The sequence below is a fragment of the Theropithecus gelada genome, chromosome 11 (assembly GCF_003255815.1).
Source record: "Theropithecus gelada isolate Dixy chromosome 11, Tgel_1.0, whole genome shotgun sequence".
Lineage (NCBI taxonomy): Eukaryota > Metazoa > Chordata > Mammalia > Primates > Cercopithecidae > Theropithecus > Theropithecus gelada.
This window is the reverse complement of record NC_037679.1, coordinates 53,504,393-53,532,209: the sequence shown is the minus strand read 5'-3', so window position 1 is coordinate 53,532,209 and position 27,817 is coordinate 53,504,393. Positions and strand designations below refer to the sequence as shown.

General features: G+C 44.1%; 1 protein-coding gene across 1 annotated transcript in view; it reads right to left on the bottom strand.

The window, feature by feature from the left end:
• PLXNC1 (plexin C1) overlaps window positions 1-27,817 on the bottom strand; it is a 158,664-nt gene that overhangs the window by 41,314 nt on the left and 89,533 nt on the right. The window contains exons 11-21 of the mRNA XM_025402584.1: window positions 26,159-26,338; window positions 22,867-22,954; window positions 18,809-19,012; window positions 18,503-18,688; window positions 15,422-15,524; window positions 12,065-12,166; window positions 11,657-11,760; window positions 7,691-7,729; window positions 7,336-7,460; window positions 5,742-5,940; window positions 1,426-1,572 (exon numbers count right to left, since the gene is read on the bottom strand). Of these exons, the coding sequence (XP_025258369.1) occupies window positions 1,426-1,572; window positions 5,742-5,940; window positions 7,336-7,460; window positions 7,691-7,729; window positions 11,657-11,760; window positions 12,065-12,166; window positions 15,422-15,524; window positions 18,503-18,688; window positions 18,809-19,012; window positions 22,867-22,954; window positions 26,159-26,338 (1,477 nt within the window). The remainder of the gene's footprint in view (window positions 1-1,425; window positions 1,573-5,741; window positions 5,941-7,335; window positions 7,461-7,690; window positions 7,730-11,656; window positions 11,761-12,064; window positions 12,167-15,421; window positions 15,525-18,502; window positions 18,689-18,808; window positions 19,013-22,866; window positions 22,955-26,158; window positions 26,339-27,817) is intronic.

The following is a 27,817-nucleotide window of genomic DNA, read 5'->3' as shown; positions in this document are numbered from 1 at the left end:
AGAGGCAGGATTCCAACCTGTCTGGCCCCAGAGTCCACACTGTTAACCACTCTACCAATAGTTGTCAAGCAGCATCTGCAGCATCAGGAAGCTGGTTAGAGAAGTGAATTCTCGGGCCATAGCCTAGATTTACTGCATCAGAAACTCCAGCATGCTGCCTAGCGACTGGTGTTTAGCGAGTTTTCTGGGAGATTCTGCTAGATGCTCAAGTTTGAGAACCACTGCAGCCCACTGTCCGGCCTCTCAGATGCGGATGGGTATATTAACACAATTCAGAACGCTGAGAAGTGTTGACTTTCAGCTCAGCTTCCCGCTCTCGGATGGCAGTCGTGCATGGCGCCATCTTCAATGGAGGGGTGAGCCGCACATGGCAGTGGCAGAAAACTTGAAACAGCTGACCTACGGACTATTCTCCCACCAGAGGACATAACCATAACACAGTCCGCGGCAAAGTGGTGCCTTCTCCAATTAGGGAACGAATTCTTCCCGGATGACACTGCAGTCCCCACCATCCAAAGCAAAGCCACAGGAGACTCAGCTCTCTTAATGAGCAATTCCCAAACCCCACTGTAATCTTTTCCTCCTCCACTAACGAGATCATGAAGAAGCCCAGAATCTTCCTAAAGCTAAAGATCAAACCAAAACACAGCAGTCTCTTCTCCAAGTCTCTATTAACAGAAAAGCATAGAAAATTCCTAATTCTGAAGTTCCTTTCCCTGCTTGGCTCCCTCTCTGAAATTCCCGAATGTGCCCCAAATTGGGCTTTTTTTGTTTAGGAAGGGCATGGGGTGGGTGCGGTGGGGATGAATTAAAAAGAAGTTCTCAAACGGGTGAAACCCTCCAGCAGCTAGGCAATCATCTTCCTGTAGTGATTTACAGCGTTCCTCTAAAAATATCTATGAGATCACAGTACATTAAGTGCATGACACCAAACATTTGTAACTAATCCATGAAAATAAAGTAAAGGCGTCACGTTGTATGGGGAACGCAGTGGAATTTGTCTTGTGTTATCGTTCTAAAATAAGACGGCCTCAATTTGGTTGAAATATATCTTCACACATTGTCTTCCCAGAGCACAGCCATTTGAGAAATTCTGATTGCAATTATAAGTGCTGAATAGGGAGTACTTTGCATTTCCTTTGACGACACTGAAAGCTATAAGCAATCCTGATATTAAAATCTTTGGAAATTGATGAGTACCCCAGGCATCATTACAATACTTTCTCCCCCAATCTCAGTAATTAAAATCTGTTATGTGAACGCATGTTAATATTTTTATCAACTGTTTTTAATTAACTAAACACACAGGGCCTCCTGCAGTAGAAATGATACCATTTCATTGTAAGTGACCCCCCCCCCCCCCCCCCTCTAATTCCCTGCCAGATTTATTTGGGAGTCTGGCTGGGAGCTTTATGGAAAACATACCACAGTACTGAATTCTGGAACCTGCCACAACAGCCAGTCTTCATTAAGTGTGTACAGAGCTTTGCAAGTGATTACATCCACGGGACCCTTGTTAATTTTCTGGTTCAGAGTCGTCACCAGCAAATAGAAGGGCTCTCCAACAGTCTCCTTGGAAAAGACACGAAGGTGACAGTTAGCTTTCCGTGGAATCCACTGTACTTTCCAAAGAATTAAAGTTTCTGTTGATGGCAGTAAGGCAGGAGACAGGAGGCAGGGTTTTCTAACACAAAACTCCCAAGAAAATACATGTTGCTGTGCTTGGGATTGGATGCAAAACTCAGAAAACCGCCTCCTCTCTCCATCGTGAATGCACATGTGCACACGCGCACGCGTGCACATTCATAGCAACGTGCAGTACCCACAGTATCCCTTATTTTATGTTTAAACTTACATATGGCAGACTAATGCTCATCAGTGAGTTAATGCCTAGGAACAGTTAGTAGATGTGGAGAGTGTACCTTTGTTTACATTCGTATTTAATCGCCCTTTAGCAAGCCAGAAATAAACGACATTTTAAAACAAATGCACAATTATCCTTAGTAACAAGGATAAATGTAAGAACTTTTATACATTTGCCAAAAACAATGTTTTTTGGTGTTAACAGCACTTCTTGAAGGAAGCGGCCTGCCGTTCAACAGTTTGCAGCCTCATCTCCTCCCCATGGGTCCAGCCCAGCCCAGGCAGTTCCCAGACGCACCCTGCACAGTCCCACCTGGACACGTTTTCCGGTGCTGGGTCAGAGGGACTCCATCTTTTTCCCTGAACCAGAGCCAATTCCATTTCCTTTAAGGTTTTTCCCCAAACACTCAGCCCATCCTGATTGGCTCTTTCTTCACATTTAAGCCACACGCATTTTTCCTGTCTGGGGGTGGGACTGCCTCCCCTGCTGCGATGGAAATGGCTCACATTTGCAACCACGGATATCTGTATTCCAAAGGGCTCTGAGCACCTCAAGTGGGAGGCTGTGTGTTCTTTCCACGGCATCCTCCCAAGGCATGTAGCCCTGGGTCAGCTGTAGAGTATTTGCTAAATAACGAACCTTCCGTAATCAATGGACATTAGGCCTCTGTGGTGGAGGAAGAACCGTGGCTAGGAAGTCAAAGTGCCTTAGTGATGATGAAAGGCCAGCCACGTGGCTGGGACTTGAAGCACCAGTTAACAGAGTCAAGCTTGACAAGTGATACATCTGGCTGGGAAAGGAGGATTCCACTGGGTCTCACCTGCTTTCCCTTGCGCAGGCAAGTTACCTAAGACATCTTAAGTCTCTCAGGATCCCACCCCAACCCTGTCCCTTCCTTTATCCTTGCTGCAGGAATATCTGCCCTCCCCAGTCCTCGGGCTTCCTCTTGCCACCCTGCAGCTCCCTTTCGGCTTCTGTCCCCGCTGTGATACATCCTTAAGTTTCCTCTTCAGTGCAGGGCAGAAGTGGAAGTTCAGAAATTTCCAAGGTAGGGAGGGCAGCAGGACTAGTGCATGACATTTAACTCTCATGAGAAACTTCCTTTATTTAGTGGTTTACAACCTCAACCCTCTCTTCTCTTTCCCCCACCCCAAGTAATGCCCTGACCACAAAACTAGAACCTCTTTTCCTCCAGCACAGATCAGAAGGGAGGCTGAGAACCCTTGGACAGGGGCTGCGTATTCCCGCAGGGGTTGGTGTCGGGGCCAGGTGGGCTCTTGGGGGCTGTGTGAAGGGGTAGCTCTCAACTCAGGAGGCCTGTGGTCAGGAATTCTCCAGAACTTTCTGGAGGGTAGCTAGACTGAGCTAAGTAACCTCTGGCCCTACACTCTGCCCATGCTCCTGGGTCTAACCCTGGCTAATCACCAGAATCCCTTGGGGGCTCTTAAGAATTCAGATGCCTGGGCCCCACTCGACCTACACAGCTGCCATCTCTCTGAAGAATGAGGCCTGGGTATCTGTAGTTTGCATACCTTCCCGGGGCTGGGGGCAGGGCGGGAGACGGGGGTGGAGGAGGATTCTGATGTGTGGCCGATGTGGGGAATCACAGGGCCATGAGGTTTGTCACCACTGAACACAACTTTAAGGCAAGTCACAGCCGCTGCGTACATGATTCCCCTCCCCCACGGGTCAGGCTTCGACACTTTAACAGACCAGGGCAGATTCCATCTTTTCAGTGCACAGAGGGGTGGCTAAGAGCTCTCGGACCCTGGCACTGTCCCACAGTAGCAGTGAGATCTGGGAAGAGTCACAGCTCTTCTGTGTGTTCCAGTTCCCCCACATGCAAAATGGTCGTGAAGACACTCAGCTCACAGGACCGTTAAGGAGATGAAATGAGAAAAGGTAGGTAAAGCTCTTAGCATGCTGTCTGGCACATTCAATAAATGGCATTATTATTTTACCCACAAAGCCCTGGTGTCTTGGAAGGGAAAGTTACCTGGCAGTCACGGAGCTACTGTCACCCACTAAACGTCTGTGGGGTAGGACAGGAGGACTAGGGCCGTTGGTGTCCCAGACCCTCTTGAGCACCTGGTGGAGGGACATCCGACCCCTGCACCAGCTGGAATTATTCCACTGAAAGTGAAAGTATCGCCGACTGGCTGGATGCCACTTCCTCCTGGCGAGCCGAGCCGCCCCCTCACCACCCAGAGTGCTCGAGACGCTCTTGAATCAGCACTGTGAAATCTTGACCCAGAATGCTTTGCTCAAGGAGGCCGTTTGGGCTCGCAGCCCAGATTTTCTGAAATCTCACCCCTCTAATGCCCAAGAGCAGCCCTTCAAAACTCAGAGTTAAGAATCACAAGATCCAGTAGAAAAAGCTGGAAAGGGATTTAAAGGTAACGCCCACACACGCCCGTCATCTGGTGGATTGAAAACACATGCCCAGATGGAACGAGCCGTGCCTAGGGACACACAGCTGACTGGGGCTGAGATGATTCCAGAGCCCAGACCTACTGCTTCTAACCAAGACCCCTAGTCTGGTGCTCTCTCTTCTACCTCAGGGGCTTGCAAAAATCATGGATTGCTGGGCTCCACTTCCAGAGCTTCTGATCCAGTGAGACCGTGGTGGGGCAGGAGTTGGCCTCTGAAGACCAGGACCAGGGAACTGAGTGAGAGTCCTGGTGCCTCCATCTAGCAGCTGTTGTGGCTAAAGCAAAGATAGTGGGAAACAAAAAATATTCGTCCCAGAAATAACTGGCTCAACATCTCCCCAAAGGCTCTGATGATTTATACCAAGTAAACAGAAAAGAAGGCAGATTTCATTAATCTTAATAAATGGGTATTGCCTTAGGGAGAGGAAGGGGTTGGTGAGAAATAAAAAAAATGTTGTGCATCTACTTGTAAGATTGCATTAAACATTAAACTAAACACAGTCTATTTAAAGCACTGCTGTTGGATCTAAACTTAAGTAGCACTGTTAAAACCTGTGGCATAGCAGTGTATCTTATTCAAAGTTTAATTAGATTTCCGAACTAGCTACAAATACACAATTATGCAGTTTTGCTGGAATCTGGATGGCTGGTAAAATTAAAGGATAAGAATCTTCTGTACCAGGTGAAGATCGAGTTCAACAGGACACCTTTATTTTCACATTAATATTTTATAATAGTAATGGCCAACATTTATGGAGGCTTCCTTAGTGCTAAGCAATTGCATGTTTTCTCATCGGCACTTCAAAACAGTCTAAAATCTTCTTCCAATCTCTAGGTTATAAAACCAAGTAAGTGGTGAAGTCTAGATTCAGATCAAGCCAACCCTCTTCACCGCCGGAATCTATAGAAAGTTTGCATTTGAAAAGATTTTAAAGTTCAATTAGATTACAACCACATGCACACAGTCACGCCAACAAAGCAAACTCCAGGGGGAGGCAGCTCTTTGGAGAGCTGCTTTAATGCGGAATGACGGGTAGGAATTGACTGCAATTAGCTTACAGTGTATTGGTAGGTAATGGGTATTTCTACAATGCTTCAGAGGGCCTATAACAGTTTGTTCTCTTTGGTGTTTGAAATATTCCCTTTTCGCAGTACAATTTCTTAAATGGGCTGACTGGGCTCTGGGTGTGAATTGATGTGAGGTGAACTCACTTGAAAAGTCTCACCTGAGGAAATTCTAAATGAATTACATTTGCATAGGCCCGTTGCAGCAAAAACAATGTTTACTTTCCCCCTCTCTGTTCTGGGTCAGGACCAAGACGAAACACGGTTAAATGCTGACACCATCGAGCATTCAGGATTTATCCTGTCAAAGGCATCAGAGTCCGCTAAAAATACCTGCCTATTGTCTTACCTCTGACACTGCTGAGGGATGTGACACTTACCCGGAGAAACCCAGAAAGGCAGACGGACATCCAGTTTGTGAGGAGTTTTTCGACCACGGACTCCGTGCGTCTCAGCATGAGTTTAGGCTGCATGTTACTACACTGTTCCATCAAGTCCCTGGTCAGCACCTCCAGGATGCTGGTCAGGTAGACCAGCTTGGTTTGCAGGGCAATGGTTAGGAAGGAGGCGAACAGACACCTGTTGAAAAAGAGAGCTGCGTGAACCATCAGCTGCAGGCCTAGCAGGACACTGATGGGAGTTTCCATGGAAGCTCACTGGCAGGGCAGGGAGCTGGCTTGTTGGGTTGGGAGCTTTTTTTTAAAGTTTAGATTCTAACCACTTCTATCTCTAGAACATTTTCTGTGTTTTCAGCATTTAAACTAGAGTGGTAACAAGAAGTGAGTTTTCCAAAGTTTCAGGATGTTTTAAAAATAAAAAATAACACTTCTGCTTTTTTGATTAAGAATTTATGGGCTGGGCACGGTAGTTCACGCCTATAATCCCAGCACTTTGGGAGTCCAAAGCAGGCAGATCACCTGAGGTCAGGAGTTCGAGACCAGCCTGGTCAATGTGGTGAAACCCTGTCTCTACTAAAAATACAAAAATTAGCCAGGCGTGGTGGCACGCTGCTGTGGTCCCAGCTACTGGGGAGGTTGAGGCAGGAGAATTGCTTGAACCCAGAAGGTGAAGGTTGCAGCGAGCCTAGATTGTGCCACTGCACTCCAGCCTGCGCAACAGACCAAGACTCCGTCTTAAGAAAAAAAAAAAAAAGAATTCATGTGGGTTTTTTGGAGTGTTGGAGTTTTTCAGGGTTACTTGGGGGTGGGAGGGTTGTGTGTGTGTCTTCAAAATAGACTTTGTGTTGGGAGCTGGGGGCAGAAGGCTGAAGCAGCAGGATCGCTTGAGGCCAGGGTCTGAATCCAGCCTAAGCAACATAGCGAAACCCTGTCTCAAATTTTTTTAAAAAGGGCTAGGCACAGTGGCTTATGCTTGTAATCCTTGCAGAAGCGGGTATCGTGTGAGGTCAGGAGTTTGAGACCAGCCTGGGCAATACAGCACTTTTTTTGGATCATGTAGTAGAGATGGGGTCTGTATTACTACAACAACAACATTCGTGGGGTGTGGTGGCATGCACCTGTAGTTCCAGCTACTTGGGAAGGCTGAGGCAGGAGGGTAGCTTGAGCCCAGGAGGATGAGGCTGCAGTGAGCTACGATCACACACTTCAGCCTAGGCCACAGAGGGAGATTCCAACTAAAAAAATAAAAATTGTGTTGGGTGGTATGATCTAAATGGAGATAAGGCTGCAAAAACTTCCAATCAAACAGCGTTTGGAAAAGTGCATGTTCTCAAGAGACCACGTTCAGATAGTGGTTTGGAAATAAAATATAGGACTCAGGTTTGATTTCTCTCTCTCTCTTTTTTTTGTAGAGACAAGGTTTTGCTGTGTTGGTCGGGCTGGTCTTGAACTCCTGGCCTCAAGTGATTGCCTGCCTTGGCCTCCCAAAATGCTGGGATTACAGCCATAAGCCACCATGCCCAGCCTGATTTTCTCTTCTTAAAGGCTTTTAAAACATCGGAGAATGGACTAATACCTGTCCTTCACAGAAAAGTTCTTCTGCTTTTCAAGGGTGTGGATGACAGTAACAAGAAAGCTTTTATTACAGATTAGGGCATCCAAAGCTGTGAGACTTTCATTCTTGTCATTGGCGTCTCTGTTCTGAAAAAAAGAAAAAAAATATATAGTATAATACAAAATCATATGTAAGTTTAAGGTTAGAAAGTAGATCCACAATGGGTTTTCCAAGACAATGAACTATTTAATATTGAATTCATGATCCAAAAAAACCACAATAAAAATTCAAAGTAATAATCATGGAGATGATAATGATGATAACACTATGAACATCAGGCAGTCACTGGGCTAAAAATGAAAACGCAGAGACTTACATGCATATCTTCAGTGAAGATGTGGGTGAAGCCACCTGACTGAGAGGAAGGAGACACTTTTATTATTCATAACATCCAAAGGAAATGAAGAGTGTATTTTTGTTATAATACCCAAGTCCGTTTTAATAAAGTAGAGACACTATTTGCTAATCTGAAGCGCCTCTGGGTTTATGGTGGCTGCATATTCTCTAATATATAATAATAATTCAGCTTTCAAGAAACGCCACTGAATTCCGAAAGCCTCCAAGAATAATTATCATGGCATCAGTCCTAGGTTTGGTAGATGAAGGTATCATCTCACATTTTAGAAGAAGTGATTTAAGAGTTAAAGGAGGGGTCATTGATGAAGATTATGCAAATATCAGACCGCTCTTCAAGCAATTTACCTTCTAAAGATAAAGACTAAATTACGTTGCTAAGTTTTACAAGTCTTACCTAAGTAGCATCTACGGTTTCAATACACAATGATACTGAAAACAGGGGGTAGTTAAAAGTATAGAATCTGGACCAAACTACTTGGGTTCCAGTCCTGGTTTTAATCACATACTGATCACATGACGTGGGATGTGTTACCTAACCTCTCTGTGTCTGACTTGCCTCATCTCTGAAATGGGGACAATAATGGTTCCCACCAGAGGTTTAGTGTGAAAATAAAATGTGTGCAGAGTAAGTGCCTTGTGTCAGTTATCATTACTGGTTTTATTCCTAATTTATAGCAAACTAGACCACAATGCTATTACCCCACTGGTTTCTAAATGCTAGGTAGCTCTGGAATAGAAATTTCAAAATTCGAGGGTTTGTAGTGTACCATAAATCTTATTAAAAATTAAAGGTTAAACTTTAAAAGTATGTTAAGCAATACTTTGAGTCCACAGAATGAGACTCTAAACTGAAAACATTCAGGTTTTTCTTCCTTTTTGATAATAGAAACTTTGAGCTAATTTTATATCTTGTGAAGTAAATTTCTTCTGTAGAGAATTTTGCTTCATAGTTTCAAATTTGCTAGCCCAAGCAAAAGACCTAAAACTCTTTTCGCCATATCCTCCCCTAGTTAAAAGCAAGAAAGTCCCAAAAAACAAACTGAAAAAAACCCCTAGACCCTAGGTTTGCATTTTCTAGTTCTTAATATTTTTCTGCTGAACCAACTTCATGTAAATGGACAGGAGAAACAGGTTGATTCTTAATCATAAATACTGAAGTGCCACCCTGGCTCTCTGTGTGTTTTTGTTTCTTTGTTTTGAGACGGAGTCTTGCTCTATCACCCAGGCTGGAGTGCAGTGGCGCAATCTCAGCTCACTGTGACCTCCACCTCCCAGGTTCAAGCAATTCTTTTTTTTTTTTTTTTTTTTGAGATGGAGTCTTGCTCTGTCGCCCAGGCTGGAGTGCAGTGGCGCGATCTCAACTCACTGCAAGCTCTGTCTCCCGGGTTCACACCATTCTCCTGCCTCAGCCTCCCGAGAAGCTGGGACTACAGGCGCCCGCCACCATGCCTGGCTAATTTTTTTGTATTTTTTAGTAGAGACGGGGTTTCACCGTGTTAGCCAGGATGGTCTCGATCTCGGGTTCAAGCAATTCTCTGCCTCAGCCTCCCGAGTAGCTGGGATTACAGGTGTGCACCACCATCCCCGGCTAATTTTGTATTTTTAGTAGAGACGGGGTTTCACAATGTTGGCCAGGCTAGTCCCTAACTCCTGACCTCAAGTGATCCACCCGCCTCGGCCTCCCAAAGTGCTGGGATTACAGGTGTGAGGCACCATGCCCGGACCCGTGGCTCTCTGTGTTTTAAGGCTGTTTCCTCCTTTCATTCAAATTTCCCTTTTCTTCAGCTTAGATCCTCTGCCTACCCTTATTTCTTCTCCTATTTTATGCAAAGCGAAGAAGAGTCAATATAATAAAAAGCAAGGCTCTAAAAGCCAAAACCAACAGGCAGAGCAAAGAACCCTGGCCTCCTTTGAGAACCTACAATCTCCTCTGGATTTTGCCTGTTGCTTTTTTGTAGGTGCTGAACACCCAAATCCTCCCCCTTCCCAGCCCCCAACCTCCAGGCCTAGAGGATTTGGCTTCCGATCAATCCATAAAGAGCCTAATTAATACCAGGACTTATCTACAGCCTGGAATGCATTTCAAGTGGCACTGTCTTCTTATGATGTGTTTCCCTGTTCTATCTTTTCTTAATTATTATAAATTCAATTTTGACTTAGGTCTTGTTGAAAGGGTTCTGACAAATTTATGCGTGTTTTTTTCCTGGGTTCTCTCCTTTAAACAACTTCTGACCTCAATTTTTATGGCTTTCCCAGTTGTTTTTCAAGATTATACATAACACTGAGTTAAATCAGTTTGGCTCCTTTGCAACTATCTCTCTTCTAAAATAAGGTAGCATTGTTCCTGGGATTTTTTTTTTTTTTTTTTGGAAACATTCAACTTGCAACAGTGTTCCTTTACATTCATTACTCTATCTTGTTCTTGATTACCAAATTTAGAAGATAAGAACATTTCTTTTCTCAGGCCACAGATCACTCTATTCAGCACTCAAGGGCAATCATTAACTGTAAAAGCCCACACAGCATTCATGTTGATAGTCAAAAATCTCCGTTATTTTATTGCTTTTAAATTCTTAATGGGGATCTCAGATAGCTCAGAAATGGGACTCGTGATGCAACCTTTGCAGAGGTCCCGCACAGTCATCCTGATTCGGGGAATCGAATTCCCCTCCCCAGGCGATGTTCTGCCATAGAAATGGATGAGGTGGCAAATGGCAGATCTCAGTGCCTCGGTACTCTTGGAGGATAAGTTAAGGGAAACAAACTTCACCAGCACAAAAAGCTGAAGTCTTATTTACAGCCTTCTTGATTTATAACACTAAGGCTTGGACCAAAAAATATGGCAGGTGTTTTATGAAGGCATTCCAACCTCCAGACCCTGCATTACATATCATGGTGTCCTCTTCTAGAATTATAGAGAAACTGGAAATTGCTTACTGCATGTCTCTGAATTTCTGAACTCTAGGCTCCTGGCCAGTTGTTTTGGAGAAGCTTCTGGTAAGGTGATACAAACTCTCCTTTGGCCTGGAGAGGTATCAGCCATTGCTTAGAAGTCTAGATTGAAATGTGATCGTTGGTATTGATGTGTTTAAGAGGTTGGGCCTCTATGTGGTCATCAGATCGCAAAAAAGAAGGGCAAGATGGCGGAGCTGGGGTATCAGGATGTGGCAGTGATGATACGCAGGATGAGTGTACCTCGCCAAAGACTTGGGAGGGTAAATGGAGAAGGCTGAGTGAGTGGGTGAGAAAATGGAGGCGTGAGAACATAGGTAAGACCAGCAACCCAAAGGGTTAAGTAGATGACTCCTCAGAGCCCTAGAACAAATGAATTAATCAGTTCGTGCATCTATGTCTACTAAATGAGGATGATACGAACTGATCAGCTGAAGAAAAACTACCGAAGAGAACCATAAGAACTTTACATGGCTAAAAATGCCTGTTTTCAACTCCAATTCCATCCATGTCTACTTTCCTCCCTTTTGACCGGTAGTATTTTTCCTTTCCAATTGAGAAGTAATAGTGAATAATCTAGTCGCTGCAATGTAAGTCATGCAGATAAACACAACAAATTGGCTAGCTCACAATTTATTGATTTTTAAATAAACTAGCTCACTTCCCAGCTACACATTCAGTTCTACATTGGGAGTAAAAGAAAGCAAAAACCATCACTCTGAGCTTCTGTCCCTCCTAGGTTTTTGTTACTGGGCAAAGAATAATCACCAGTGACCCATCACTGTTTTATACCCTAATCAATGCAATTAATAATTACCCTCCTCCCTGCTCTGCTCAAACTCAAGCCATTATTTTGTACCAAGCATATTATCTATAGCTGCCTTGGAAGCAAACACTTGTTTTGACAACAGCAACAAGCACCTTCATTATTATTCAAGACTCAACCTTCGGAATATGATCAATGCTCTTTTACCTCAGGGAAGAAAGTTCTCAGAGCAAAATGTTTGTAGTCAAGGAAGGGAACAGTTCCAAAACTATCAACCACATCCAATTTATCCATCTGCAGCTCAGCAAAGCCTGCAAAACAGAATCCCAAGAGCAATATTTTAACTCAACAAACAATGGATAAGATCTTCTGCTGTTTTGTCTAACACAGGGTATGACCTTGGTTTTCATTAAAGAAGAAACAATAGATAATGACTTGGTTGGCTGCAGAGAAGAGCTGAAATAAAATGCAAAGCCAGGTCCAGGCCCTGCTGTTCCGTTGTCTTCTATTATACAAACAGTTCTCATTACTGTGGCCATCTCCATGTAAGGGTAAAAAAATAAAAATATAAATATAAAAGGCTTGTTTTTCTACAAATACAATTTTAGAGCCTACCGTCACGTATCTCTTTCCGGAGCTCGCTTTCCAGCAACTCTAGCTGTTGACTCTGTTTGCGACTCAGCTCCTTCGATTTGTGCCTGGTCACCCCCACGGCCGCTAAGAGACAGAGATGCTGCATTAGAGGGACATGTTCACTCAAAAACCAAAAATGAAAACAAATAGCAACCTTTACAGTTCTTAAAAACAAATAACAAAAAAACCAGATAGGGACAGAGAGCAAGAGCTAGAATGAAACTAGAAAATAGCATTGAAGAGCTGGATCTTATAAAAAAGAAAATTTCCCAGTGAGGGGTCACTCTGAAGAGGAAGATGCTGAAATGCAACAGAAAAAACCCAAAACCTTACTCATTTTACAAGTGAAAGCTAAATCAAATAACCTTCACTTGTAACCAAAGATCCCAGTTGGCTGAAATGTAATGGAACAAGCCAAGTTTCCCCACAGCTGCAGCCACTTGCATTGTTCCATTCTTTTTGAATGTTTGTAAGCATCCCTGGAGAAATAAAGTTGTGCTGCAAATGCAGAAAGGAACTGCAGATCCACAGTTGGCTACATGGGCCAAACCTGCATAGAGCTAATGAGGTGACATGATGAGCGAACCACAAGGAACTCCCATACCTCCTTACTGCTTCTAACTGTGCTGCAAAGGCCATAAACCAACCCAGTTCGGTTCTTGGGTTCATGTCCTTGCTCTGTCATTTACTAGCTGTGTGACCTGGGTTAAGTTCCTCAGCATCTCAGTGCCTGGCTGCCTTCTCTGTAAGAGTGCCTATCTCACTGTGATGCTGGGAGGATTATAAGAAGTAACTCATAAAAAGCATTAAGAATGTATTATTTAAAAAGTATAGGTATTCAACAATCAACCATCATTATTCTAGGAAGCTTCTCCTCACTTATACAAATTACAGCCAGGTGCGGTGGCTCACGTCTGTAATTCCAGCACTTTGAGAGGCTGAGGTGGGAGCATGGCTTGAGGCCAGGGGTTTGAGATCAGCCTGGGCAACAGAGAAAGACATTTTTCTGTCTTTACAAAAAAAAAAATATATAGAACATTAGATGGGTGTGATGGTGCATGCCTGGCGTCCCACCCAGCTACTTGGGAGGCTGAGGTGGGAGGATCACTTGAGCCCAGGAGGTCAAGGCTGCAGTGAGCCATGATCGTGTCACTGCACTCAGCCTGGGCAAAAAAGAGAGACCCTTTCTCCAAAAAAAAAAAAAAAAGAAATTACATAATAGATGGGCTCTGCTACCAATAATGCTGGAGGAAACAAATACAGCTCTTCACTGGACTACTTCATAAAGTCAACAGTCTTAATAACATGCGTTGTGCATGTCTAAGAAAGGGTGGAGTATGTAGTGGTTCCCAAACTTACTTGACCATGGAACCTCCTTTTCCAGGACAGTCACTTGGGACTATTGTTCCTCAGACCTCAGTTTGAGCAACACTGACTCATGCACACAAAGGCTCATGTTTTCTAGCTCCAGAGACTTGCACAGGTATCAGCAATATAACAAGTGCTGGATGAACATCAGGTGAATAGATGCAGGGATGAATGAGTGAATATATGAGTGTATGGAAGGAGACATTGGCCACTGCCTGGACTAGCCATCAAATTTCAGAAAGGCAATACCTATGTTCAATCAAGAAATACAAAGTGTTTTTTTTTGTTTTTTGTTTTTTTTGAGATGGAGTCTCACTCTGGCCAGGCTGGAGTGCAGTGGCACGATCTCGGCTCACTGCAACCTGCAGCTCCCAGGTTCAAATGATTTTCCTGCCTCAGCCTCCTGAGTAGCTGGGATTACAGGCACGTGCCACCACACCTGGCTAATTTTTGTAGTTTTAGTAGAGATGGGGTTTCACCACGTTGGTCAGGATGGTCTTGATCTCCTGACCTCGTGATCTGCCTGCCTCGGCCTCCCAAAATGCTGGGATTACAGGCGTGAGCCACCGGCCAAAGTGCTATTTGTTGGTGGATAAGACTTCCTTTTTCAAAGAAGGATGAGAGAAAATAGACTTCAAATGACAAGCAGCTCAGAACCAGAGTCACAAACGAAATGGCTGCAGATATCAGCTACACAGATGTGTTAAATGGCCTAGGTGGAGACAATATGGAGTGGTGGCAACTGTGGTCAAAACCTAGGGAGCACGTTCCCTCTCTCAAGGGCATAGCTGCTACTCAGCTCTATTCAACGGATGCTACAGAAATTTGGGATCCAATGATCCAAATCTTTCACATTTTCAAGAGATGTTTCCAAATGTGAATCACTAATTTTTAAATGTTATAAGCTACTTAATAGTTTTAGAAAATGCTACATGGGCAAAACAAAATATATTGGTGGGCCAGATGTAGCCAATGAGCAACCACCATGGGCTCACGGTGTGTGGATGAGCCTGGGACCACTTTAAGAGATGACATAGATTATTTAAAAAAAAAAAAGTGTTTACTTTTTAGACACAGGGCCTCATTCTGTTGTTCAGGCTGGCATGCAGTGGCATGATCATAGCTCACTGTAACCTCAATTTCCTGGGTTTATGCAGTCCTTCCTCCTCGGCCTCCCAAAGTGTTGGAACTACAGGTGTGTGCCACTGTGCCCAGGCATGACCACACTTCTAAAGTGTGGTTCTGCCCAGAAAATCAAGACTGGGATGAGACTGGGGTGGTAGGTGGTGGGGGGTGGTCAGGATGAAATAACCAAGTCCTGGGAGCCCAAAATCCCAGAGAAGTTCTTAGAGAATTAAATAAATGAACATTTGTCACCACAATTCGAAGGAATGGAGAAGCAAAGTAGATTATATCCCTCAAATCCCAAGATACCATCTATGTAATCCAGCCTTCTATTAATGAAGCAACCTTAAAAAAAATTTGTTTTTTGTTTGTTCGTTTGTTTTTGAGATGGAATCTTGCTCTGTCCCCCAGGCTGGAGTGCAGTGGTACGATCTCGGCTCACTGCAACCTCCGCCTCCCGTGTTCAAGAAATTCTGCAGCCTCAGTCTCCCGAGTAGCTGGGATTACAGGCTCCCGCCATCACACCGGCTAATTTTTGTATTTTTAGTAGAGATGGGGTTTCACCATGTTGGCCAAGCTGGTCTTGAACTCCTGACCTCAAGGCAATCCACCTGCCTCAGCCTCCCAAAGTGCTGGGATTATAGGCAGCAGCCACCACGCCTGGCCAAAAGAAAAGTTTAGAAAGCCCTCAGCATGTACCTATTATTCGTTTCTCAAAGTTTTGATTTGGGCTTTCACCCATTTATACTTCACTGAAGCAAACAGCCCCTGAAAGCTGAAAGTCTGCCTGCCTGGCGAGAGGCCCCAGGGAATAATTTCTCTGACAACATTAAACAGGGCACTTACCAAAAATGACAACCACTAGCAAGACAGGGAGCACAATCAGAAAATACCACGTGGAAGGAACTGACTCCTGCTCGACGTAGAGCTCCAGGTTTCCCAGCTTGACCTGATGGGACAAAGAATGTCATTAGACCCAGCTGAGTTGGGGACTGTATTTATTTACATAATTTCCCCCCTAAAATGGCTTCACAATACAAAAAGAAGCAGTGAGCTGGGTAGGATATCTGAGTTCAACTCTCATTTCTGTGGCAGATTGGCTATGTGTCCTTGGGCAAATCCAGAATATTCACTGTGCCTCAGTTTCCTGAAATGTCAGTTGACGTGTGCTGGACTACACCTTCAGAGTCTTAATTTTGGCCCTCTTTGCTCTGGGGGTTTTAAGTTGCAGGAGTGGGGGCAATAAAGAGGCAGTAACCTGTAGGCAAGAAGCCCCTGCCCCTTATTCTAAGGGAGAAACTCAATTTTTATCTTTTTTACAGGCAGGGCTTATTTTGTTTTTGTTTTAGACACACGGTCTTGCTCTGTTGCCCAGGCTGGAGTGCAGTGGTGTGATCATAGCCCACTGTAGCCTCGAACTCACCATGGGCTCAAGTGATCCTCCCACCTCAGCCTCTCAAGTAGCTGGGGCTACGGTGCACACCACCACACCTGGCTAACTGTTAAATTTTTTGTAGAGACAGGGTCTCACTATATTGCCCAGTCTGGTCTCGAACTCCCAAACTCAAGCGATCTTCCACCTCAGCCTCTCAAAGTGCTGGAATTACAGGTGTGAGCTACTGTACCTGGCATCCTATTTTGAATAAAACATTCTGTGGCAAAAACCAGATTGTCAGTGCTGATCAGATCATCCCTGAGGGATTTTTGCAGTTTTAGCGTTTTTTTTTTTTTGGTTATATTTTGTGAAACTTGTCAAGGGAAAAACTCTACATGAAGCTTAATTATTTCATTGAGGTACATACAAGTAGTAAGGCGTGTTTCCATCTTTGGACCCATGCTGCTCCCCGTGGAGGCATTTGAGCACAGTGGCTGGAGGATGGATTTGGACCCAGATAGCTGAAGCTCTCCATCCCAGCTCTGCCACCTGTGATCTCAGCCATAGAACCCTGGGTTAGGTACACACATCCAGTCTCCTTTTTCCTCATCTCTGAAATGGGATGTTGGGAGTGCCTCTTGGTAGGCTGTCATAACTAAATGCGTGACGTCATCTGAATAAGTCAGCTCATGGCGCCCTCCTCAAAACTCTCCCATGCCTTCCCCAGCCCACCAGCCAAGCCCTCGCCATGGTCCACAAGGTCCTAGTCATCTCCTGTTCTCTCCGCGAACTCTCTAACCTCGGAAGCCTCTGCTCTGCTCCCTCCACTGCAGTCACACTGGCCTCCTTGCTGCTCTTCAAACACGCCAGGCAGTCTCCTGCCTCAGGACCTCTGCAACCTCTGCTCCCTCTGCCTAGAATGTTCTACCCCAGATAGCCCATGGCTTGTTCCCACTCCTCCTTATACAGATATCACCTTCACAAGCAGCCCTTTTCTACCCACCATTGCAAAACCTGCAGCATGGCCCCCCCCCCCCCCCACACTGGTGCTTTTTTTCTCCATAGCAACTGCCACCAAGTAACACAATTTTTATTTATATTCTTCATGCTGTGTCTCTTTAGGGAACCTCCACAAAGGCAGATGTTTTTGTCTGTTTTATTCTCTGTCTGTCCCCATCACGGCATAGGCTCTCAGGAGCTATGTCATGACGGATGAAGAATGCTAACACTTGCTCTTCTCAACTAACAGGAAAGGTGGAAACACTGGTGAGTTGAGTTGTTGTTCCTTATTGTTTTCTTGAAACAGGGTCTTACTATGTTGCCCAGATTTCTAGGGGCTCAAGTGATCCTCCTGCTTTGGCTTTTCAAAGTGCTGGAATTATAGGCATGACTTATCTCTCCCAGCCCAGTTGTTATTCCTGTTTTAAAACTTACTATTGGCTGGGCGCGGTGGCTCACACCTGTAATGTCAGCACTTTGGGAGGCCGAGGCAAGCAGATCACTTGAGGCCAGGAGTTTGGGACCAGCCTGCCCAACACAGTGAAACCCGGTCTCTACTAAAAATAGAAAAAATTAGCCAGGCGTGGTGGCGTGCACCTGTAATCCCAGTCACTTGGGTGACTGAGACATGAGAATCGCTTAAAACTGGGAAGCGGAGGTTGCTGTAAGCCAAGATCGCGCCACTGCACTCCCGCCTGGGTGACAGAGTGAGACTCTGTCTACAAAATAAATAAAACTTATTATTACCCTCATTTACCATACAGATGGACAAAGAGAGGCTCAGGAAACTCAAGTGATTTACCTAAGGCCACAGAGCTATTAACTGGAGCCACTGGGACATGAACACAGTTTTGTTGTTGCCTTCCAGTCTGAAGTTCTTTTTCATTGTCTTTTATCCAATTATTTATGACAATAGATCAAAAAGAATTTATATAGGCTGTACAGAGCCTCATATGGCAGGAACACTATAAAGGGTGACTTCTGTTTCCCTTCTCAGTGGTCTCACATCTTTATTATGGGACATAAATATAGCAGTGACGGGTCCCCCAAACATATCTGGGAAAAGATTAATCACAGAAAGTATGACTTCATGGTGAAGGAAGCAGGCTGTGACCCAGAGATTATCTGACTCCATCTGATTCTAATGCTACCCAGAGTGTGCTGAAGAGGCCCTTGTTTGTTTTGGGTTTCTGCTAAGACATGTCACCTCCGCATTTGAGAAAGGAGTGACAGCTCATTTGTCAATGGGTCTAGAGATTTTGCTTGCAGATGCTACTGTATAAATGTATGGCTGGAACAAAAGCTATCAAGACTCATTAGGATTATAGACAATGGTGTGTCCAATGCTTTGACATTCAAACAAGCACACGGATGGATTCAGCCAGATATTTTGGAGCTATTTTGCTTGGGCTAGCAGTACCAGCTTTGTTTATCTTCTATCTAAAGTGAGGATCTGAAGATCCACGAAAGATTCCATTCTGGCCTCTGGTTTAGCCAAGGAATTATCACAAAAATCAGGTAAAGACAGCAGGTGGGACTGCCAGGTCACTTACACGAACTTTCTTAGAAGAGTTGGCAATGGTGCTTGCAGTCTTGATGCCTTTAATTTTGCAGAGGATGGTGGTGAGATCTTGATTTCTAGTAATATTTTCAAAACTGCAATTTAATTGCCCATTTTCCCCATGGAAGAGAGTAATTTCAATGTCTTTTTTGGAAATGTTGAAGTTGTCGTTTTCTTTCTGTGAAGAATAAAATGAAGATGGAGAAGTCAGAGCACGTGTAGAAACTCACAAGCATAAACACACCTTTCCGGTCAAGGGGGCGGGGCAACATCCCACCCAGAAAAAAGAGAAACATACTTGAATTTTCACTTCCAGTTCTGTGTCCACCTCAGATTCTACCCGATACCCGGTGAATCTGGGGTCCTCCCGATACTGCAGGGTTCCACAGTCCAAGTAGGTGTCTTGTACTCTCAGCTTCACAGTGACATTCGTGCGCACTTTTGAACTCTTTAAACTGGGGGCTAAAAACCCGCAGTACGTCGCCACACAATATTCAGAGACCTGGAGAAAAGAAAGGAACGTTTTGGTCACTTTGTGAATGAATGCCAGCTCTGATCTCTAAGAGCTAAGTGACCTGAGCAACTTAACTTCTTGGTGCTTCTGTTTTCTCATGTGTAACATGGGGCCAGCAATACTACCTCCCTCACAGGATTGACTTAACCCTACATTACATTAAATGAGGGCTACGTTAAATGAGATTATGCATGCTTAGAACAGGGCCCGGCACACAGTAAGCACTCAAAATGTGCTAGTGAATATTATGATATCATGAGTGACAATGAAAGCAGCTGGAAGGTTATGCCATGGGAAAAGAAACTAAGCTGAAAGCAGTAGGCTACGGAAAGGGGAAGATTCTGACCCAAGGGGCTTAGGTGTCCTTGGGGTCAGCCTGTCTGAGCCCTCGGGAACCACGAGAAAAGAAAAGTGTCCAACCCCCAGCAAGGGCCAGCTCCTGAAGCGCTTGTTGCAGCTGAATCACTCTTTGTTGGGGGAACCTCCTGCAGGGCCTTAGCAGAAGTCACTAGCCACAAGAAGGAAAAGCCTTTTCAGGCGTAACAGAAAACAGGAACAATGCGTCCCCCATGAAATGAAAAGCATGAAAACTGAAAACAATGCAGAAAAGGTGGCCTGATTTACAGGATTAAAACAAAAAAAAAAAAAACAAAAAAAACCATAAATAGGCTGGGCACGTGGCTCATGCCTGTAATCCCAGCATTTTGGGAAACTGAGGGAGGAGGGTTACTTGAGTCCAGGAGTTGGAGAACAGCCTGGGTAACATAGTGAGACCCTGTCTCTCTATATATTAAAAAAATAAAATTTAAAAAGTTAGTAAATACATAACATAAATATATTGAAATATATTGTCCTGTTTAGGTGTAAAGGACAGGCAGAGGAGGCTGCTGGGTTAAGGGAGGATGGCAAACATTCTACAGAAAAGCAATGATAACCCATAAAAAGAAATTTGTCAGGTGGTAAAAAGTATTTTCCCCCATCCCCACCACCCCCTGATACTAGAGCATAAAAAAGACAATAGGAAGGGGCAATTGGTGGGAAAATAGGACGTGAAGAGCTGAGATCTGGACAAGCACAACCTTCCTTTCCCTTCACATCTTTGCAAACTCTACAGCCCGGAATCTCCTGCTCACATTTCTGTCCACAGGATGAAAACCACTGTCTCCACTGCCTCAGCAACCCTAACTCCTAGCAGACTGGCTTCTTACTGAAGATGCCTTCTAGAAGGATTGCCGGCGAGAGGATCACCCAACCTCATTATCCTCAAGACTGTACAGTTCTGTACTCATGACCAACTCGCACCATGCGATTTGCTCTTTTTCACTGGTTTCTGAGCACCCTCTGGGCCACCTTCACGGCCCATCCTATTGTCTTTCATTCCTTAAAATGAAGCTTTGCCACCAGTCCTAGGTGCTCTTTTCTTCCTCCTCTGTGCTCTCACTCCCATGATGTCACCCCCACTCTCCCTTTAACGATACTGCTATAAAGACAAGCTGGTCACCTCTAGCTTCACCATGCCCCAGCACTTGAGACCTGCTGTGCTAACCACAGCCCAAAGGGACCTGCTGTCAGCCCAGAGAGACTGCAGACGTCTCCGACACACCTGCACTGGCATGAGCATCCTCACCGGGCTCCCAGCCCTTCTTCAGTTCCTGCCTCTCCAAACTCAGCTGTGCACCATTGCCAAAATAATAACCGCCCTGCAGGAGGTTCCCCAACAAAGAGTGATTCAGCAGCAACAAGCGCTTCAGGAGCTGGCCCCTGCTGGGGGTTGGACACTCTCTTCTTTTCTCGTGGTTTCCCAGGACTCAAGACAGGACACCGAAGCCTTTTAGGTCAGAATTTTCCCCTTTCCCTAGTCTACTGCTTTCTGCATAGTCTCTTTTCCCATTGGTAACCTTCTGACTGCTTTCATCGTCACTAATTGTGTCGGTCCAGTGTGAGTCCAGTGCACCTAGACCTGTGTCACTTCCTGCTCAGAGATCTTCAGTGGCTCCCTGCTGCCTACAGAATTAAGGGCAAGTTTTCAGTCTGATGCCGCTTTTTGTGGCCCCAACTCAGCTTTACAGCTATCCTTCTTGCTCATTCCCGACCCACCCTCTAGGTTCCCACTAAGCAGGATTGAGTGACGTTCCCAGCAGGGGCCTGCAAGGACTCTGTCCTCTGTACCTGAACTCACCTCCCTGCTCTACCCAGCCCACTCCATACTGCAGGCATACTTCATCCCATCCATGTTTAATTTCTCTTTCATGTGAAAATACCTGGTGTCTTCTTGGACTCACAGGGTTTCTGAACAGTTAGGGAACCAGAGGACCTAGAACCTGATGATACTCTGGGCTGTCAACTTTTTAAATTTTTATTTTATAGAGATGGGGTCTCACTATGTTATCTAGGCTGGTCTCAAACTCCTGGCCTCAAGCAGTCTTCCTGCCTTGGCCTCCCAAAGTGCTGAGATTATAATCGTGAGCCACCACACTCAGCCTCAACTTTCAGTCCCAGTGTAGATTTGCTGCCCGCCTCCATGAAGGCAATATGACTATCTCACTTATCTTTTGTCCCTGCACCCAGCAAAATGTTTTGCCTGCAGTAGGTGCTCAAAAAATTCAGCTTGATTTGGGAACAGCAAGTGGGAGGGACAGTAAGTCCACGAAAAACTCAGGCAATGCCTCTGGTCAGAGGGTCAAACTACATGAGTCATTCAACTGGAGGTGTTCACACCATGGAGATGTGGCCTGGAGTCAGATACAGTGTGAGGCTTGGAAATGGCTCTGAACCGTGTCAGCAGGCGAATGTGTGCACGACAAGGCTGTGAGGACGGCCTATCAGGAGGCCCCCGGAATTTGGGTCTGAACCCACACTGTCCCAAGTAGGGAGCACGTCAGCCTTGGCAGGAAGTGGTCAGGCAGGGCCCCAGAGAGGCAGCCACCTCACATATCTCATCAAGGAGAGGGAAAAAGGGGAAGAAAGAATGGGGAAGGACATTTAGAAGTGTGTGCGAGTACACTTGGAGGCCTGACTTGTATGTGAAATCCCTCATCTCCCCTCTTGGCATCAGAAGCTTCCATCTAGAGCAGCCGTGTCCAGCCTTTTGAATGTGAGGACTTTTTTGCTTATCTGTAGTGGTGGGTATCACAGAAATGATGCACAAACATTTTTTAGCTCATCAGCTATCGTTAATATTGGTGAGGCCCAAGACAATTCTTCCAATGTGGCCAAAGGAAGCCGAAAGGTTGGACACCCCTGCTCTAGAAGATCTCCATCCAGAGGCACTGGTGGGAGAACTGGGCAAGGGTGGAAGCCAGACCCCTCCTACCATTTCTGCTGTGGGGAGATGAAAGGGAAGAGAAGGTGACATCAGATGGTAGGGAACAAATTGGGTCGAGGAGAAGGAGAAGCACATGACAAGATTTCTGGGACCTTTGCAAGTCATCTAATCTCTGTGAACCCCAACTCTCTCTGTGCAATGGGAACACCACCACCTACTCTTCACAGAAATGCAATTTTTTATATCACACCTTAACCTTTCACGAAGAATTTTCACACATATTCATAAGCATTTCCTCATTAAGGTGACTTGCCACAAAACACATAAAAAGAAAATGTCAGGTCTTATTGTATCAAGTTCATTTCTCTTTCCTCATTGCTGCAACTAGAAATACTCAACTACAAGGATAAGGTTTTATTATTTCCACTCTAGCACAGATAGTATATATGACAGCATAGGTAAAAGTTTATAACACCAAAGTCACAGAAATAAAAAATGCCCCCCAACAAAGCATAGTGTGATGAAAATAGAACCATCCTTGAAAACAACTATTGTTACAAAGAAGCTGGAGACTTACATTTATGTTTCCTTTTAATTCATGTGAAATGATTAAGTTGTCAATTACATCAAAATTTCTGCCCATCATGGTTATATTCTGACCACCACTGCAAGGAATAAAAACAACAATAAGGGTTTCATAGCTAAAACACAGGCGTTTTGCGTTTATGAACAAAGCTATCAATTTATTCATGTTTAATATTAAACCCAATTATGTTTGAGAGCAAATTAATGAATTTTAATTTCAAATACAGGACAATTTTAGAAATCTTTTCAGGATACCAGTCACAAATTCAGGGGTTTCAAGATGCATAAATATAAAAATTCAGGTCAGATCCTATTTTAATTCTAGGAAAATGCCCAGATTCTTTGATGGAATTTGAATTTTGTTGTGTGTCATATCGCCACATATAATCAGATCAGGAACTGTACCTTGAAAAGGTTTCACTAAACAGAATTTTGTTTGATTACTGTTTAATCTATATAAAGATGCTTCAATCTAACAATTTTCAAAATCAAACTCCTAACCTACCAATGATATGCTATTTAGAGAGACAGGAAACACTTTGGGCAAGGTAAAATTACAGATGACATTAAAAGTGTAAATTCCTATTTGGTACGCCATATAAATAACAGCCACATTCTATCTCTCTAAAACCAAGTCAAATAACTTCACGTTTCTCAGTGCATATAAGCGAAGCGGTCACTGGGTGTGAAATAAACAGCTGTCTACAGCTCTGGCTGCCCTTGTACCCCTGTTCATGTAGGTCACCAGACACTCATTCTAGGGGACAAGAGCCTGGGTATGTCAGGTCCAACAGCCAGCTGAGCCCCTGATGACAAGACCAGGAGGCAGGCCTGAGCAACCCAATTTGTGTAGGGCAGAGTGAAGACACTGATCTCTGAATCCTCCAGCCACAATGCGGACGGGCTGAGTTGGCCTCATGCCAGTCTGTAGCCATTACTAGAAAACCAAGCCAAGCGTGCTGTCCCGATGGCCAGCATTTAGGGCCACATTCTTGTTCAAGGCACAGTGACCCAGGAGCAGCCAAGACACACGGGTTCAGAATGTCACAGGTGACAGGACAGTAAGGAGCCTCTTACTTTATAGCAAAGCAGGATACTGCAGTGGCTCAGAGCCCAACCTCCTAGTCCCGGCTGTCTGGGGGCTGGGGTGAGTCGTTTGAACCCTTTTCCTCCCCTAGTTCCCTCATTTGCAGAAGGGACAAGCCATAGCAGATCTCATAGATTTGTTGTGAGTATGAACCTAGTCAATAGATGAGCACAGCAGGCACGTGGGGCATGCCACATCAATGTCTCCTTTTATATGGAGAATGGAATTGGTCCTAGAGTGGGGGATGTCATGCTAGAGCCTTGGTTTTGAAATTTCAGTTCTTCTTATCTTGCTATTATGGACTGAATTGTGACCCCATAAAATGGGTATGTTGAAGCCCTAACTCCCAGTGCCTGGGAATGGGACTGTATTTGGAGATGTGGGTGGTTAAACAGGTAATAAAGGTTAAACGAGGTCACTGGGGTGAGCCCTAATCCAACACAACTGATGTCCTTATAAAAAGAGATTATCCCAGCTACTCAAGAGGCTGAGGGTGGAGAATCGCTTGAACCCGGGACACAGAGGTTACAGTGAGTCAAGATCCTGCCACTGCACTCCAGCCTGGGTGACAGAGTGAGACTCTGTCTCAAAAAAAAAAAAAAAAAAGAAGGGAGATCTGTACAGAGAGACAGAGGGAAGACCACGTGAAGACATAGGGAGAAGATGACCATCTACAAGCCAAGGTGTAAAGCCTCAGGAGAAACCAAGCTTACCAACACCACGATTTCAGCCTCCAGAACTGGGAGAAAGAAATTTCTGTTGTTTAAGCCACAAAGGCTGTGGCACTCTATGTCCACCCTAGCAAACTAATATAGCCACCTCTCTCTTGATCTTAAATAAGAACATTAAAAGTGATTTTTTTTCTTCCCCTCCTTTTCTTCTTCTTCTTCTTCTTCTTTTTTTAACAAAGCTTTGTCTGTAGGTTTATCTAGAGAGTACTTTGAAAACTAGCTTCGTACTGTGTCGGGCAAAGAAAATATCGTTAGGATTTTAGTCCTAAAGAGATTTAGGAATAAAAATATTATGAAAGTGAATTCAAATTCAACTAGGGGGAATCTTTATTGTAGAACTCTTCACAATAGCCAAGATAGGTACTCAACGGATTAGAGGATAAAGAAAATGTGGTACCTAAACACAACGGAGTATTATTCAGCCTACAAAAAAGAATGAGATCCTGTCATTTGCAACAACACAGATGGAACTGCAGGACATTATGTTAAGTGAAATAAGCCAGGCACAGACCGACAAATGTTGCAGGTTCTCACCCAGATGTGGGAGCTGAGAAAGTTGGTCTGATGGAGATGGAGAGTAGAATTATGGGTATCAGAGGCTGGGAAGGGTGGTGTGGCAGGGTCAGAAAGGGATAAAGAGGGGTTGGTTAATGGCTACAAAAATACAATGAGATAGAATAAGATCTAGTGTTCAGTAGCATAGTAGGGTGTCTATAACTCACAATAATTTATTGCATATTTAAAAATAGCTAGAAGAGTAGAATTGGAATGTTCCTAACAGAAATAAATGATAAATGCTTGAGACGATGGATACACCAATTACCCTGATTTGATGATTACATATTCACTGTATGATTGTAGAAAAAATATCACGTGTGCCCCATAAACATGTCCAAGTATTATGCACCCATGAAAATGTAAAAAATACATAATAGTAATAAATAAAAACATTCAACCAGAGAGAGAAATGTTTTTCTTAACATATTGGATTTATCTGGGCAAGTTTATTTTGGGGTTTCCATCTCCCCCTTAGGGAACATCTTCAAAATGTTGATTCTGCTTTTCATTTTGATAGCTCCCAATATTTCCCCCAAAGAATTCAAAACAGCTTACTCTAAAGACTGTAAAATGAAAGAGGTAAGAAAGAAGCATTTTATTATGAGCAGGAGGGACACATAGTAAAGAGTGTTATATATCTATATCAAAAACCTAGACCAACATTTCAGCTGTGAGTTTCCCAGCAGCCATGGTGAAGAGAAAAAGATGTGCTCATAGCATTCACAATGAGCATGGGAAGCAAATGCCTTGTCAGGTATGCATTTTTCTAGGAATAAATCCTAAGGAGAACTCGGTGAGAGGAATTTGGAATGACTACTGTTTCTGAATTTACTTGAATAAATCAATGATCTTTGTGCATATGACCCTTAACCACAATGAGAGAAAAAGATTATGAATCTAGAAAGTACCTGATCCAGGTGGTAGCAGGAAATATAAGGGAACAATGTGGCAGAGCAATGTAGGATAAGGATCCCACAGAAGAGCAGTTCCCACCATCAAACTGGATACACACATCCTTCATTTCTTTCCGGCTTGATGGAAGAGAGAATTTCATGTGGGTGTCATTTAGCACATGGCTAACCTGTATCCTAGAAAGGAGTAGAAAAAGAACTCTCACATGACACAGACACTTAGCACAGTTGATTACCCAAGGTGACAGCAGATGAATTTCACTTGAACTACAACACTTCATGAAGGAGCAGAATAGCTGCAGGCAACTACTGACTCATCAGGGGCCAATGACCCAAGTTGGGTATTATTAGGGGCTGGGTTCCTCTTTCTTTAGTACATTTTTATCTTTCTTATTTGCATTGCCCTCAGAACTGAGAAAGGAAAGAGGTGTAACCATTGCCTGGAAGAAGTACTAATAGAAAGCAGAACATGAACTGGGGGTTACATTATATTAAGAATTACGGATAATTCTGTTGAGTATCATAATGGCATTATGCTTATCTGTTAGAGAGATACTGAAGTATCTAACAGTGAAGGATATGGTGTTTGGTTCTCATCATGCCCCGCCCCCCCAGAAAACCCCAGATAAGATAGATGAAGCAAGATTGGCAAAATGTTGATAGGCTTTGAAACCGGGAATGGCTACAGAGAGGCTCATTACACTCATCTCTCTTGTATGTTTGAGTTTCCATAATAAAAAGCTTAAGAAAAAAAGCCCTAGTCAAGCACTGAGAGGGTAAAATCCAGCACCAGACAGAGATGGAAATTCTGCCATTCAAAGGGGGCCTAAACCAAGAGCCCAGGCATCTCAGAATCAATCAGCATTGGGGCCAACCTGCCCCCTAAGGAGTCTCCAGGCTGGGACTTAGCTGGGGCTGTCCAGGGTGCTCCCAACGTCCAACAGGAGCTGACGCTTGGTGCCCTTTCAGAGTCAGAGCGAAGCCTTCTCCGACATTCCCGCTGTCACCTGCAGCTTCCTCTGTGTGTCTACAATGACCCTCTAAAGCACAAATCATTAAGCCTGGGTTGTGTCTGAATAATGCTCAGTATAATCATGCTACATGAGAATCTATTATTACTACTTAAAGGCCACGTGCATGATGATTAACTTTAAAGCTATCACTAACCCTTTAGGATAAGGCAAATTCAAAAACATCTGAGTCAGTTTGTACTTACACCACCTCAAATGCTCATTTTCAGGTTTATATTCAGAGCAAAGCTCTAGGAAATTTATCATATAGTGGTTGAACATTAAAATTCAAACTTGCTTATAAATTTTAGAAGAAGAGAGGTGAAAATGTAGATCATTCCACTACTAGTATTTTTCTCTTTAAAATAATTCCCATTTTAAAAGTACTATATGAAAAGAGCTTGGGATTATAGCCTGGGCTCAGGTATAGGATTAACTGAGTATTATGTTGACTGCTTGTGAACCTGGGTTCACCACACAGATGTGGTTACGAAATGCTACATGCAGGAAGGTCTCCTAGTCATTTAATTTAATAACTGCAGTATCTCAAGACACATTCGGAATTAAAATGAGAACATAAAGAGTCAGAAACAGGGTAATGCTCTGAAAAACTACTTATTTTCCATGAAGTTGATTGCCTTTCAGT